The following is a 16,754-nucleotide window of genomic DNA, read 5'->3' as shown; positions in this document are numbered from 1 at the left end:
ATAATTTTAGAGCTAATAACAGAGGCTTGAGCCATTGATATGCAGGCTAACGCAGTTATTAATGCAGTATAATGCAGTTATTAGAGAGAGAGCGAAAGAGAGAGAGAGAGAGATTAAGTGAGAGAGAGAACTTCCGTCTGTGCGTCTCTCAGCAGTATTCAGCAGCACCAGCATCTACTAATAGCGAATCTTTAAGTTGAACTGCTTCAAGCACCTCGCTGTCATGTAGCTCTTCAGCTGCGAAACTATTTTATTGATAAATTCGCGGGGCAGCCGCAGCGCTGATGACAACTTTCTGCCCGCGTCTCCGCGTGTGTGTGCGAGACCGCGAGTGCGTGTCTGTACTGTGTGTGTGTGTCTGTGAGAGAGAACTGGAGAAAGAAAGCTGATTTCTGTACATAACAAAAGTTGAAGACATGGAAATAGTTTGCCATTTTTACCCTATTTGTTATATTTATTTGCTCAATGTCTTCTGGGGTTTTGGTTCTTTTACTGTTGTATATATCCCATAGTATAACAAAAATATTAGCCTATATATCTCTTCATTGTGTTTGGGCCCCTCTGGACGAGCAAGCATAGGCACGTGCCTAGAATGCCTATGCGTAAATCCGGCCCTGCACATATTAATATTAATATCTTAATATATGGGCTAAAGCCTATTACCGACAACAAACGAACAATTTGAAATTATATTAGTTCTCTTACGCGATAATCACAATCAAGTGAACAAGTGGTTAATGTTTTTATTGTTTCATTATTACTGTTTCACGTCCTTGGCAATATAGTAATAATTATTAATAACTAATATTCCAAGTGTTTCTTTTGGTTTCCTTTTTTCTAATCAAAATATTAAAATAAGCCTACATTTTATTTGGAATGTTGTTTTAAATGGTAATCATTTTATGTTTTTCCTGTGTCCTCAATTTCACTTTATGTCCCAACTGATTTTGTGTTTTGTTGTTTTGTAATAACGAACAAAACCTAGTTCCTCAATGACATCATCCTCCAGGAGATTACATATTTTTTGTTGGGAAAGTGGCACAAAAATAGGGGTAAGATATGCACCACATATTTTAGTCATCTTCGTTATTCATTAAAACTTATTGGCAAATCATTCGATTTGAATTCACAGTGTTGCTATTATAACATATCCTCAATTAAAATGTGAGCAATTAAATATTTATATATTCATATGTAAGTCATAGAATAAATTTAGCTTTCAGATTATCTCTTTTACTGGGATTGTGCCTTGTCTGTTATTGGTTATTCAATTATTCAACTAAATTGTCAAAACACAATTTTAAATAGAATAGTTAATTTAGTATTTTCATATTAATGTCACTTAAAAAAAAAGATATCTATCATATCTATAAAATTAAATTAAATGATATCAAAAGTCATTTATACATTCTGGAAAGGTTTAGCCTATAGGGCTTCTTACCCTGGTTGTGGGCCTCTATGAATAATTTTACATTTTGGACACCCTTATGATTTCCCTTAATACCACATGGCTGCATCATCATTCTGTACATGCTAAACTTTTTATATATGCTAGTTTAAAAGTAAATGCACATTCTACTTAGGTGTGTATCTTTCCCCATCTTACCCTAATATCAGTGGATTCTGTGAGGTTTTGAGGTATTAATTTGAACAGAAATACATACACAAGCATATTCACTCCAGTTACAGAGTTGAAAAGATACTGAAGCTACGAAATCTAAAGTACATTCCTTTCAGATAGGCTACCATTCTGTGTGGTCGCCTACATATATAGCCTAGAAATCGTTTATAACAAAAAAAAACTAAACAACAAAAAAGTTTATTTAATTGTTGTGTCTCGAAAAATTACTGACACATTTACTGGGCTGTGACTCATTAGTGACCGGTTTGCTGTTACCGGATGAGGAGGTCGTCGTCTGTTTATGCTAATTTACCGGATAACCGAGGCGGAGCTTTAACTTTCAAGTAGCCGAGTTCCCACAGCAGCCCATGAGTCCCGGAGCGAGTCCTCAGGACAGTGAACCATGCGATACACTGGATTATTTATATCGCTGCTTTCTTTTGTTTATACATGGGGTGAGCGCGCAGAATTATGAGAATCCTTTTACAGCACGAATCATGTCACAGTGCGTGATGTGTTTTTAATTTACTGATTACTCATACTGATTTGTTTATTCACTGTTGCTTTAGAGAATCTTGAGGCAGCGAATCCAGCTTTGCCTCATGTGATGCGCTATGATGTGATCCGACTCCGACCTCAGGCACTGAAAGAGCGAGCGAGAAGGAGCGCCCCTTCTCTCAAGGTCCGCTCATTTTCAGATTCGTTTTGTAAATTGAAATATTATTGACATCTCTTGGGATGCTTGATTTGACTTTTATTCATGCGTGCTTGCTTTCGCCTGTTTAGACATATCCTGAACAACTTGAATATGATTTGGCTGTAGATGGGAGGAACTTCACACTTTCTTTGCACAAAAATAGGTGAGAATGTGACTATATAGAAATGTATATAATGCCTTGTATTCATACCCAACCCAATGAAATTTTTTATTCAACAGGGAGCTTTTAGGAAATCATTACACCCTCTCACATTATACCGAAGATGGGATTTCAGAGACAAAGTCTTCAGACAACATTGTATGTTTAAACAGTAAAATAGCTTATTTCTGTCTGACACAGTATGTGAATGTTGCTGCTTAACTGTACATAATCTGTTTTTGACTTCAGGATCACTGCTACTATCAGGGACATGTCCATGATTTTGAAGACTCTTCAGTCAGTGTTGGACTTTGCTCTGGAATGGAGTAAGAACATTTTCTATTTAAACCTTTTTTATGTAAACTTTAGACATGATTGAATGTTAAATTAATTAAAAAATATATATTAAAATTAATTATATATAACCTGAGTCTGATTTGTGTACAGTAAAAAATATACGTATTTCAGAGTTTCATTTTTTGGATTGTGCCTGTAATAAGTAGCTTTGGATAGTGTCTAGTGTTTACTGACCCGCAAATATTTCCTACACTTCTCCCTCTTTTTTGTATAATAAAATATTGTATCTTCTTCATCCTTTAGAGGGTTTCTGAGGGTCAAAAATCAAGTTTATTTGATTGAGCCCCTAGAAGAGTCTTTGGATGGCGACCATGCTATTTATAAGCAAGAGCATTTAAGGACCAAGCAAGGGGCCTTTGGATACATTAATGACACAGTCTATAACCTTGGTCCAAAGTCTAGTGGGCTGTATAAAGGCAAAAATATGGTAATGATATTCTAATGATTCAATTAAATTCATGTTATTTGTATAGCGCTTTATACATATTGTTTCAAAGCAGCTTTACAGGAGATGCATTACAATGAAGAGTAGTTTGTTATCAGAGGTGACTATGTCAAAGTAATGTCCATATGGCAGAATCATGCAGTTAATTAATGACATTTATTCAAGCAAGTAACAATCTCTTGTTGAATGTAAGCTTATTATATGAGAAATATATTTAGCGTCATATATTTAACCATATATTTAGTGTTGTTTCCAACATAGAAAATAAAACCTGTACTTGCTCCTTATTTCATTATTAAGCAGCATGTTTAATTTGTACCTCAACAACTTATTTATGATGTGTTTACCATGAACAGTTTTATGACAATAGCTTTATTTCAATTGCTCTTCAGAAAAACAAAGCCCCCAGAGGAGGACAGCGGATCGTTGAGATGGTTTTGGTCGTTGATCATACAGAGGTATGAATTTGGTTGATGGAAAAAATATCTTATACTGATGTGTTGTGTTTATATTGTTAAAATATATCTACACATTTTTCTTCAGTACAACACGTTTGGAAGTTTTAAAAAGATTGAAGAAAGAATGATGTTGGTCGCAAATCACGTAGACAAGGTATCATACAACTTACATTATTCATACAACTGGTCTTAAATTAATTAACAGATTATACATGGTTGGTGATTACAATATGATTTTCAAAATAATATTTATAGAAATTATTTTGCTCATGTTCAGCTTTACCGGCCATTAAACATACGTGTCAGGTTGGTTGGACTTGAGATTTGGTCTCAAAGAGACTTGATTGATGTCAGCCATATACCAAATCTTACTCTGGAACGGTTTTTACAATGGCGTCAGGATAGCCTACTCAAGAGGAAGAAACATGACAATGCCCATTTTATTACGTGAGTCACTGACTGCTCATCTTAATCAGTTTCTGTGCTTTGAATGCCACATTTTTACTCACACTAAACACTTCCCTTTAAAATGTGTCTTACCGCAAGCTTTAAAACTTTTATTTTTATTTTTTTAAATAGTATGGAACAACAAAAATATCCTTTAATGCCTTAAGTTCTCTCTTTTGTTTTTAATCAGTGCTGTAGATTTTGAAGGATCTACAGTTGGGTTGGCTACAGTGTATGCTATGTGCTCTCCATCCTCTGGTGCTGTGAATGAGGTATAATTATGAGCATATGTTTATATATGTAAATTAACAGATTAAGAAATGGTACAGTACTTTCCTAATGTTTGAAAGAAAGCTTTGGTTGTAGTGAATAATATTAATGACATAAGATGTTTTTTTCTTTACAAAGGACCATAATAAAAATCCCATTGCAGTGGCTTCTACCATTGCCCATGAAATGGGGCATAATCTGGGAATGTCACATGATGATCCAAACTGTGGATGCTCCTCTGGCAAGGGCTGCATTATGTCAGACACCATTGGGTGAGGCTAATTGAAAATACTTTTGATTAGAATGCATTTATGCAGTGGCACAAGAGATAGGCAACTATGACATTTTTTCTGCGGTTTAATGTTTTCACAGACCATAATTTTCTTACATACTTTTCCAACAGGTATGTTTACCCTGATTCCTTCAGTACTTGCAGTCAATCATCCTTAAAAGCGTTTTTGCAGAGCTATGACACCAGCTGTTTACTAGACATGCCAAATGAGGGTGAACTATATGGAGGCCCAGTTTGTGGAAACGCTTTTGTTGAAAAAGGCGAGGAGTGTGACTGCGGAACTGCTGAGGTGTGACATGTTTTATAAAATTGACACAGCTTTGGTTTGCCAGTTAAAATATGACTAAAATAGATTTGTGTATTTGACTATTTATCCACTACCGTTAAAAGGTTTGGGGTCAGTAACAATACAGTAAACACAGTAATCTGATAATTAAAATAACCATCATTACAATTTAAGAAAACTGTTTTCTGTTTTATTATATTATAAAATGTAATTCTAATGTAATGTAAAATGTAATGTAAAAATGTATTCCTGTGATGGCCAAGCTGAATTTTCAGCAGTCATTACTCCAGTCTTCTGTCACATGATCCTTGAGAAATCATTCTAATATGCTGATTTGCTGCTCAAGAAACATTTCTTATTATTATCAATCTTGAAAATAGTTTTGCTGCTTATTTTTTATTTTTTTGGAAACCATGATACTTTTTTCAGTATTCTTTGATGAATAGAATGTTCAAAAGAACAGCGTTATGTCTTTATTGTTTCTTCACTTTTGATCAATTTAATGTGTCCTTGATTAATAAAACTATCAATTTCTTTTAAAAAATCTTACTGATCCCAATTATAGTTTTTCAAAAACAAAACATTGGCCGCAAGCCAGAATACTGACCCCAAACTTTTGAACGGTGGTGTATTCTGGAAAAACATTCTTCATTTTTTTTGACCGCAATAATTTTTGAATTTTAGGAATGTAACAATCCCTGCTGCAATGCCACCACCTGTCGACTTACCGAAGGTGCCCATTGTGCACATGGAGAGTGCTGCCACAATTGCCAGGTATCCGCAAAGCTACCCACCAAGCTCAACAGGAAGACCATATTAAAGTTGTTATTGGACTGAAAATACATGTAAAAGTAGATTATTGCCTCAATCTGTTTTGTTAATCCTCCCTTGTAGCTGAAACATTCAGGTAGCCTGTGCAGAAAGAGTGCTCACGACTGTGATTTGGACGAGTACTGTACAGGAGTGTCAGCCTTCTGTCCCGAAGATGAATATAAGATGAATGGACTCCCTTGCAATTATAATCAGGGCTACTGTTACAATGGACAATGTCCAACACATAAGGAACACTGTAAGATGCTGTGGGGATCAGGTACTATTCTCACTGAGCCATTGCTCAAACACTGCTTTTTGGCAGCTCTCTTATGTTTTTACAATTTAACAAAAAAGCCTTACAGCTTTTTTTTTTTTTTGTTAAATTAATGTTTTTTTGTTTGTTTGTTTTTGTAAAATAAAGTTTCATATATGAATATTTAAAAATCAATCTTGTACACGTTTAGATGCTGAAGTGGATGCTGACACTTGCTTTCGTTATAATGTAATTGACAGAACCTCCAAGAGTGCTGAGTAAGTGTAACTTAACTTTTCTTTGATGGCTGAAGACTAAAAATAGTATTTTGTACATTGTTTTCTAATGACACAATGGTATTCTGAATCCTACAGGCATATGATGTGTGGGAAAATATACTGTTATGGTGGGAATGCTTTCCCCATAACCAATAGAAAATCATCAGTAACTATTCAATCGAGAACCTGCTATATGGCTGTGGATTCCTCGCCCACAGATGACTTAGGGATGGTTCCAGCAGGCACCAAATGTGGCATTGATAAGGCAAGTATATAATGAATGTATATTGCCTTGCACAAAATACAAAGTGTATAAAACCTTTATTTAGTTTTTTTTATATACGTGTGTATATATATATATATATATATATAGATAGATATATATATTTATATATATTTTTTTCAATCAACAGGTGTGTTACAACAACCTTTGCCAAGACGTTAGTATATACGGCTCTGAGAACTGCTCTAATAAATGCAACAATCGTGGGGTGTGTGATTTCTTTTTTTTTGCTTCCATTTTCCCATTTCTTTTATAACTTATTTTATGTTTCTCTTTTTTTTAAAGAAAAGCATTATTGCATGCAGTGTTTGTCATTCTGTGATATTGTAAAAGTCATTCCATTTTTCCATTTAGTCATTCAAATCCATTTTCAATGGATTTAATTTAAACACATGTAAACATATTTCTGACTTATATTTTAAAGGTGTGTAACCATGAGAGGAAGTGTCACTGTGATCCAGGATGGGCACCACCCTATTGTGGTGTTCAATTCTCAGAACTTCAAAAAAGTAAACCAACATCCTTACCATATCTGTACTACTTAATGAAATTCAATCATTGACGGTACAAAACTAATTCTGTACCATGTCAAATGTGTACCTTTACAGTGAGAAAAGAATCTGTGATAATTGGAGTGACTGCATCTGTAGTTGTTCTTGGATTGATCATTATTATTGGAGCACTGGTCTGTCACAGGAACAAAATAACAGAATTTAGAAAGAAAAGGTAGGATCTGTTATGCAACTGACAATCATGAACTATCAATTTCTGTTATCATTTCAATTATTGTACTATTAATGAAGGACATTCTGTTCTAAAAGGTCTTTGAAGGACATCCACACTTCCTCAGGTCAGTGTAATCCAGCATTCCAACCAGGAAGTGCAAAGAACAGCCCCAGATGCACACAATCACGCATAAGTCAACCAACTTTCCTCGAGTCATCTACTGCTCTGGCCTGCAAACCTCTCTATTCTCCAGCTATGCCCTCTAGACAAGCACCATTGGTAAAGTCATTCATTTAGCCTTGAAAGCCCTGTTTAATTTGTGCTTACAAAAAGTCCATTTTAGGGTGAAAGACATAATTTTTCTACCACTTATTTCTCACTATGCACAGCCTCCAAAGAATGCACCACAAACTAGGACAGAACAGGTAGTTTATCTTCTCTAAAAATGCATGTAGTTATTTACAAATATTCCTGGCTAAAACTGTTTGGTAACACTTTACTTGAAGGGGTGTGCATAAGACTGACATGACACCTTCATAATCATGACATGACACATGTCATGAATATGAAGGAGGTTTTATGCATGTTTATGACAACTGTCATTAAGTGTCATTCGCTCAGTTATGTAATTTTTAATGCAAATATGACATTATTTGACCTAACCCTAACCTAACCCTACCTCTACCTTACCCCCAACCATAGCCCATAACAAAGACATCTCAAACAATGTCATCTTTGCATTAAAAATTACATAACTGAGCGAATGACACTTAATGACAGTTGTCATAAACATGCATAAAAAACCTTCATATTCATGACATGTGTCATGTCATGATTATGTAGGTGTCATGTCATGATTATGAAGGTGTCATGTCAGTCTTATACACACCCCTTCAAGTAAAGTGTAACCAACTGTTTTAATAAAAATGAAAATGTACGTCCCTATTTTATTAGATTGTGAAACCTTCCATCCCACCTCCTGGTATTTCCAGAAACATTCATCCTGTTCAGGTGAGGCCCGGAATGTCTTAATATTACCTACCATTCAAAAGTTTGGGGTCATTAAGTTGTTTTAAATTGTAATAATATTTCACAATATTACTGTTTTTGCTGTATTTTTATCAAATAAATGCAGCCTATGTTGAGTATAAGAGACTGCAAAATAGTGTACATACTGTATAATTAAGTATAACTTTCATAATATTAATATTGGTTACTTTTAATGACCCTTAAGCTCATTACAGATGTGACATAAAACAGGTGACGTGAAAATGCAGTGAGACTAAAGAGAATTGGGTCTTTCTTATGGGTCATGTCTAAAACTTTGTTTCAGGTAAAACCCCTACTTCCACCAACTAAACCACTTCCTCCATCAAGACCGTTACCACCACTGGCATCTAAACCTGTAAGAGGCAATTTTTTCAACATTTATACTTGAATAATTTAGTCAACAAAAAGCTCCCCATCCCACTGACATGAAGACAATTCAATACTATTAACCGTTCTTTGTTTTGTACTGATAGGTGACTAAGTCAAAACCACCTCCAGTGCCTCCTGTGAAACCCACTGGGATGCAGCCAGCATTCAGTCCACCTCAGGTGTTGTAATGTTTTATTGCTTCACATTTAGCAGTTCACATATAAACTATAAAAAGCACTTTCAATTATCTGAAAAATTGCATTGTTAATGCTAATTTATTCAAGCTGCTTGACAGTCTAGTTGTGTGAATGAATTTTTAAAAAGTTTTAAAAGCTCTTTTGCATTCACTGTAGGTAATCCAGAAAGTTGCACTAAAACCTGCCAGGCCCAGATGATCTGGAACAAAATGAGTTACTCTGAATCATTGGGAGCTTCAGAAGGACCTTGGTATACAAAACTTGGGCAGCCGTTTACGAGCTGAATGAAGCTTGTTGTTTTTTGTGGAATAGCTCTGAAAAACAAGATGAAGTTAAGGAAAATGGTAAAATGGAATGAAACATTTGCACTGTCAGAATCGCTTTACACTTTCGGTACAAATTATTTGTAATATCTTTTATTGTATTTTGGCTTTCTTTTTCTGTTTATTTATTTTTTTTATATTTTCATTTAAAAAAATGTTATTTGCCGCTGTTTACAGTCAGTTCAGATTGTCTCTATGCAAGTCTACAGAGTTCCTCCTTCAAAGTCCACATCACATTTCTGCCTAAGTGTCTAAGGGTCTCTGATATAGAAAATATTTTTTTCCAACGCATTATGGTGCATTCAATCTTGTTTCTGCAGCTTTTCTGTGTTTGCAATTTTATATCTTGTAATTGAGACTTTATTTTTTCATTATTTTGTGTAGAATTTATTTACTTTATGAAATTACAAGAGGGGACCTGTAAAAAGGCTTGTGCCATATGCCCTTTCTGAAGCATAATCCGTCCTTACTTTAGTGATTTGCTTATGTTCGCATTTTGCCTTATTTATAATTTTCCTACACCTTTTTGTTGTTTGTTTTGTGATGCTTGTGGTTTTTGCACTCAGACAAAGGCAGACCTTTTTTTTTTTTTTGCCCACCTAATATTTAAAATCTAAACGTGCAATGATCTCAGCTGGTCTGATTTTACTCTTTAAATATGAGAATGTTTTTATTTGTTTACTATAATAAAGTTTTTCACATTTCTCTTTTAATCAGTTTATTTGGTTAATTTCCAAATATTTTGAATCGCCTTCACACGTGTAACGACAGGACCTCTACAGCGCCCTGTATTTTCGTTGCCTAGTAACGATTCTAACAACCATATTTATTATTATTTTTTTTTTATTTATTGCTTGAAGGACATAAATACCAAATAAATATCAGTAAGAAAAATCTTAATACAATTCAAAGAAGTCCAAATAGCAGCATAACAAAAAATACATAGATAAACAAAATAAACATAACAGGAAAAGTAAGAAAGAAAAACAAATGAAATAAAGGGAAAGAAAAAGAATCTGTGGTATTAAAGAATCAGCATTTATGAATGAAGTAATTGGCCAAAATCACAATATTATTAACCAAAAATTCAACATCACAATTCCGACAAAAGGACAAATATTTGACAGTTTTAAAATCAAAGTCAGGTATTACATACTTCAAACTTAACCAAGCATAGAGGTCATCCCATAATTTTTTAGAGAATTTGCATAAATAAAACAAATGTTCCTCTAACAACCATACTAATACCTATAACGTTACCTCTGAGATAGTTGCGGGATTTAGTCACGCTGCCACGCAGACCCTTGTTTAAAATGATGGACGGGCTTAAACAATTAGACGAAGAAGCTTTGCAAGACCTCTACGCGTGGATAGACAAGATGCCGTTCTCCAGACCCACACGGAATATTACAAGAGATTTTGGCGATGGAGTTATTTAATTCCTTCAAGAAACAAATAAACTATGTATGATGTTTGTTGACATTTTAAGAAGTGTTGCCCTAAATTTGACTAGATTAAAGTAATATAATATTATTATACGTACAGTACTTATTACACTTACAAAAATGTATTTTAGCTATATAGCATTTTACTCAGTTCAGTATTGTCAGTGAGCATTTGAACGATTTCCATTAGCAGTTATGACTGCAGAGGTAGTAGTGAAGCATTTCTTCCCTAAACTGGTGGAGCTGCACAACTACACGCCCGCGCATTCCAGGCAACAGAAGCTGAGTAACTGGAGCACCCTGAGCAGCAGGCAAGTATATTTATTTGTTCTCCATGCAGACAGTAATGCAAACACCGCATTGCTTATCTGACCCCCGAGTGTCGCTTGACACATTCCCCAGAGGATTGCAGGAATGTGACATTACACCTTAGCAACAACACTGGGATCTCCTGTTGAACTGTTAACACTGGCTGGGTCTAAAAGTGAGCTGCCTACCTAGACAGCATATTTGGGCATCATATGTAGAGCAATGGGGGAAATAGACAACAGTTTTCCTATCAAGTGTGGAGTGCTTTTTATAATGGATGGATGCACTTTATTGAACTTCAAAATCTCAACATCCATTCACTGCCATTATAAAGCTTGGAAGAGCCAGGACATTTTAATATAACTCTGATTCCTATCTCTTATGTTTGTCTAGAATTGGACAGCACACAACTGCTTCATGTTCTCATTTCAGAAAAGTTTTCTCTAAGCTGAAGTTCCATATACCTGAGAAGATGGTGAAGAAAATTGTAGTCAGCACAGCAGGCTGCATCCAGTCCTTTGCTCTCTGAGAGAGAAGATAGAGGAAAAACGAGCAGGAAAACAATTAGATGGCACACAGGTGGGTCTGTGTGTGTATTTGCATTTGCATTGCTACAGCATCTTTCTTTCGATATCACTCCCTCTTTCTTTATAATGGTTGAATGAACAGTAATCTAACCCTGCCTTATTCTTTTTTATAGGACTTTACAGCACTACAAATGGACAACCAAGATCAGGTAAATACTGTAAAACATAGAAATGTGGATTTAGCTTACCATTGTTTATAAGCTACAGTAGGGAAGTGAAGGTCATCTTGAGGAGGTACGACAATGAGCCCATGACCCAGCAGTAGCGCGTGGGGGAGGGCCTGTCGAAGACCCCCTAGGCTGTGGTCTGGTTTAGTAGCAGACTCTGGCTTCGAGTCTAGGTTCATTAAAGGGATAGTTCACCCAAAAATGAAAATTACCCCATGATTTACTCACCCTCAAGCCATCCTAGGTGTATATGACTTTCTTCTTTCAGACAAATACAATTGTATTTATATAAAAAAATGTTGAGAGAGTGGCGTTCCAGTGGATGACATAGGACGTAGGCGTAAGCTCTGGTGAGAAGTGAAGAACATGGAAGCGCAGTGGAGAGAGCAAAACAAAACACCGGTCATGTATTAGAAGTACAAAACGAGGATTTGTAAAGGAAAATGTTGGAGGATTTCAATATAACTCAAGAGGAGACTGGTTTTCCTTTGCTGTGAACAAAACTTGGCTCTCGTGAGGCTAGCATATTCTCATATGCTATGCTATGCTTCGCCTACGTCATCAGCTGGAACGCCACTCTCTCGAGCAAATAACCGTTAAACCGTCCATAACCGTTTGTCTCCTGTAGAGTCGTGAGGATGCTGGAGCCTATTGTGACAAACAAAAGACATGCAGACCAAACACAAAAATCTACATCATTACTGGTACAATAATACATACAATACAATCGACACATCATCTTTACACAGGAAGGAAATGGATGGATGATCTAATTTTTGCACTGCTTTTTTACATACTCAAAATGACTCACAGTGCTAACCTCAATAACCACCCACATAAATGAAATAGCAGAAGTCAGTGGCCAGGTAGCAGAAGTCCCACACCATATCAACTGTTTTCTGTCAAGGGAGAAGATATAAACTAGATTTGTGCTGGCTGTTTCCTCATATGAACTGTGATGATTCTTGTTAATGCTAGTGAGAATGGTAATATAATTCAACTGCTTAATTAGCTCATCAGTTGTATACTTGGAAATACTTGGAAATATTGAATACTTGGAAATGTGACACCATTAGATTTTTTAGGAAGCTTAGCATTCATGAGGTCTGTGGTCATACAGTAGTCTGATTGTCACAATACTCAGAAAACACAGCCCTTGCCTCAATAACTGTAAACCAAACTAGCAAGTTTAGCAAGTGAAGTGTCGCAAGGAACAATGATGCCCTTTTATGTACAAAGAGGAGCAGTTTCCTTTGTGGTTTTGTGATGATTTGTCTGTGAGATTTTGTGTCAGACCCTCTGGTTAGTTCATGCAAAAGCAACATTTCTGTCATCATTTACTCACTTTAATGCTGTATGATTTTATTTATTCTCTGGAACACAAAAGAATGTTTCAACTGCTTTTGCCCATACAATGAACAAAACCCCACTGGACCGCACTAAATTTCATTGTATGGACAAAAAAACAAGGCTTCTTCCAAAAGCTAAGGCAGCTGACGTTTTACCTTGATGCCTTATCAGGCTATGACTTTGCAGGCAATGTTAGCGCATAAAGGTACCTCCTGAAACAGACCTCTGAGGCAGTATAAAGGTTTAATAATCTGCAGCCAAATAAGCTTTGGTGATAACTAAGCGGATATTTAATTACTACAATACTAATTTCAGTCAAACAAGCAAATGATTAATGTACATTTACCACCAACCACCATTTTGTGTGCTCCAGTTACAATTTTAGCTTGATAAACAGTTATGGAAACTGTTTTTCTCTATGTATAATAAAATGGACTAACAAAACAGCTGTGTTTGGAAATAGGGCAAATTAACTGCATTGTCAGCACTCTTAACATTACATAGAAGGGGGCCAGATAGGTCAACTCTCCATTATCCACACCTCATCATCATAGCATCTTAGTCGTGACATCATCTGGTTTCAGGTCCAACTCCCTCTTTTCATGATAGAAAAGGTCCTGCGTCCATCAGCTCCATTCACCAGATAGCCCTTATCACTTCCAACAGGCTCAACACATTTGGCCAAAAGCCCTTTTCGACCATAGAAAACTCAAGCAAACAGTAGATTATTGAGTCTATTATGAGACCAGAGAGGCTAGATGGTTTCTGATATATCATATTATTGAAGTGCAGACCATTTCTATTGAGGAAACAGGAATCCTGTGCTTTTTACTTTTCTTTTTCCTGTAGGTGCTCTGCAATTTTAACTTGTTATTTTATGTTTTAATGGGATGTTTATAAGGTGAAGCACAGCTGGTGTTGATGATTCAGAGCTCAGAGCCAAATAAAACTCCCGCTACAGTCTGGTGCCCTGTCAATGTGTCTTTTTGACCTTATTGTGTTTAATGGGTTCAAATGGCGTCTAATTAGTTTAGCCTTCCTGGCTAAGCAATTCTCATGAGCTTAAACATCTTAAAGTATGGGGGAGTTCCACTCAGCTAGAGGAAATTGATTCAGGGTATCGTGAGGGTAAAGTCTCAGTGCCTGAATTTAGCCTGGAGAGATCCTGAATGCACTGTCAATGCCAAGACCTGGCAGTTGAGTTTTAGGCTGTCGCCTAAGACACATTTGTACATTAGCATGTTTACCTGTCTGCTAAAGCCCTTTGTTTAAAAATGATTAAAAGAAAATGTTTATTTAAAAAAAATCTCTTATTCCCTTTCTCTGTTTGCCCAAATCATCTGATGGTTATTGAGGCCACTCGTACCAATCCAGCCACTGTGAAGAAGACAGGCAATGTCAGGTACTGAGTGATGAACTGTGATGTGAAAAGGACTTTCTGAGGTTCATGAAGTCTTTCATGTAGGCCTATGAAAAAAAATCTACATTTATAATGGACTTGTGTGTTGGAAATCTTGTATAGTCCTGCTGCAGCCTTGGAACCAAATGTGGATCCAGCTGTCCGTTTGCTCTTGGAGGAAAAGGAGCAAGCCATTTTGGCTTTACAGGAGACTGTTGAGGTAAGGTTTTGATGCTAAAATACTTTTTCCTTTTCCAGTTTAATATGCAGAGACTAGTTTATTGGTTGAGTTCCCAGAAAAGTGTAAGCACTGTTGCTATCTGGTGTTTTCAGCATTGCAATGCAAACAGTATTCAGTCATTATTTTTACAGTTTCGAAACACTGCACCTTTAAAGCCGGCATGAAATTAAATCTTCTGTTTCCTAAATGCATGTTATTAATCTTATTGTGAACAATTTATCAATGCATGGTATTTTGTATTATTTTGTAATAATACAATCATTTTGTAGTAAAACAAAATATCAACACTCAATCTTTTTGTGAAACGACAGACTTCTCTCTTGTGATGTATGCTGGATTTTTCCAATCATTTCACAAGCTTGCATTCATCTACATCAACAACAATCAGTAGTATCATGTCACCATCCTGCATTTTTTTTCTTATAATGTGTTACACTCAGATGTACATCACAATACAGAAGAAATTATCTGTTGATTTGTTTAATTGCGACTGTAATGTGCATAAGAATTTGTAAAAATTCATTCCAAATCTTTTTTTTCTTGCATGAAATCTTTAAAAAATGCAGATGTTCTTTAAAAATGTGAAATCGTAAGTTTCAGCACCTTTAGCATACAATGCCAGCTGGTGAGAGATGCTTGTCTCACAAAAGGAAATTTGTCTTCCTGTGGTGTTCTCCTGGCTAGTGGTCAAGGGCAGCAGGTCACATGTTCTCTGACATGTTTCCTGTCACCGTTGCAAATGTGGTAAAAAACTGCAAGGTTGTTAAATGAGTCACTGTGAGTTCAGCAGCTGTGATATTTGTCACTTGACAGTTAGTAAGACTAGTTTAAGGTTGCAGTGACACTAATAATTTCAACAGTTTGTATTTAAATTCAAAGAAAAAGATATTCAGAGACTGGTCTATTTTATTTGTTCAACTTCTGCATCAAATAGTCATCAAAGTTTCTTTGGAAGGAAATGACAATGCTACAGGATGATTGTGACAGTAAACTTCTGTTTGTTCTTTTGTGCTGCTGTAAAGCCCTTGGTTTGCAGGTATTATATCATAAACCTACAACTGGTGTTGAATATAACATACAGTAAATGTTTTACTTTGCTCCAGATTTTACAGATTAAGGTAGACCGATTGGAGCATCTTGTGCATCTTAAGGATCTACGCATCGAGGACTTGACAAAGCACTTAGAGCGATATGAGGCATGCAACTCATGATCTCATTATTAAAATAAAGAGCCACCATCAGGAATTTTATTTCAGGAAGTGCATACCGTATGCACTTAAGACTCTTAATAAACTCTTCCAGAGAGCTGGTCTGTTGTCCATATGAAATCATCTCATTTTCCTCACCTGTGATTGTTGGCACTCAGAATAGAAGCACTGATGCTAATAACTAACATATTATATCAGCTGAGACCATCTACAGCAGTTTATGCCTTACACTGGAGCCCACCAAACTTTGGCAGTAAAATCCTGGGGACATTTAATCAGTTCTGTGGATGATTTAGTTTACTCAATGAATTATTTTCTAATTTAGACTTCACTGTATTTTGGAATTTTGCTGAGCATTCTACATTGTTCATGAGTCACCTGAGTTCATTATTAGGTGTCATTTCATTAAAAAAGCCATGTTTGTGGTTGATGTTAGACTGAAAGTAAAGAGTTTGCATTAAAATGGATTTCATTCTGACGTCAACATGGAAACTGACTCCTTTGGCCAAAATTGTTGATGACAAGTCGTAAACGTCAAGTTTCACTTCTCCTTTCTTTAAGAATAAATATATATCTTATCCCCCTTTGACACATACAGGAAAACACTGATGTTAACCTATGTTAACATGTATTATTACTATTATTATTATTATTATTGACAGTGCATGTCAGATTGTGTTGTTGAAGATTGTTGTGTTGTTTGCTCAGCCAACTTTCCAAAAG

At 35.8% G+C, this 16,754-nt stretch overlaps 2 protein-coding genes across 2 annotated transcripts; both read left to right on the top strand.

Moving 5' to 3' along the window:
• The first annotated feature begins 2,000 nt into the window (after nucleotides 1-2,000).
• LOC107743615 (disintegrin and metalloproteinase domain-containing protein 8-like) lies at nucleotides 2,001-9,953 on the top strand. Its single transcript, XM_016556946.1, has 25 exons — nucleotides 2,001-2,076; nucleotides 2,191-2,303; nucleotides 2,408-2,481; nucleotides 2,559-2,637; nucleotides 2,728-2,804; nucleotides 3,079-3,262; nucleotides 3,673-3,738; nucleotides 3,824-3,892; nucleotides 4,016-4,185; nucleotides 4,376-4,457; nucleotides 4,594-4,727; nucleotides 4,859-5,036; nucleotides 5,718-5,807; nucleotides 5,928-6,123; nucleotides 6,311-6,377; nucleotides 6,474-6,642; nucleotides 6,791-6,868; nucleotides 7,085-7,169; nucleotides 7,269-7,386; nucleotides 7,482-7,665; nucleotides 7,776-7,811; nucleotides 8,341-8,397; nucleotides 8,720-8,791; nucleotides 8,910-8,984; nucleotides 9,159-9,953. Exons 1-25 carry the CDS (start codon nucleotides 2,025-2,027, stop codon nucleotides 9,198-9,200), a joined length of 2,547 nt encoding a protein of 848 aa, XP_016412432.1. The 5' UTR covers nucleotides 2,001-2,024; the 3' UTR covers nucleotides 9,201-9,953.
• Nucleotides 9,954-10,641: 688 nt separating this feature from the next.
• LOC107743614 (sperm flagellar protein 1-like) lies at nucleotides 10,642-16,034 on the top strand. The gene is given in 8 exon segments (XM_016556945.1): nucleotides 10,642-10,763; nucleotides 10,971-11,081; nucleotides 11,512-11,582; nucleotides 11,585-11,668; nucleotides 11,780-11,816; nucleotides 14,517-14,585; nucleotides 14,706-14,802; nucleotides 15,927-16,034. Coding segments are annotated over 8 exon segments (699 nt in total).
• The last annotated feature ends 720 nt before the right edge of the window (nucleotides 16,035-16,754 follow it).

This window comes from Sinocyclocheilus rhinocerous, unplaced genomic scaffold (assembly GCF_001515625.1).
Source record: "Sinocyclocheilus rhinocerous isolate Xijiao unplaced genomic scaffold, SAMN03320098_v1.1 scaffold677, whole genome shotgun sequence".
Taxonomy (NCBI): Eukaryota; Metazoa; Chordata; class Actinopteri; order Cypriniformes; family Cyprinidae; genus Sinocyclocheilus; species Sinocyclocheilus rhinocerous.
Note: the sequence above shows the minus strand (reverse complement) of the source record. Positions and strands in the feature narration are given on the sequence as shown.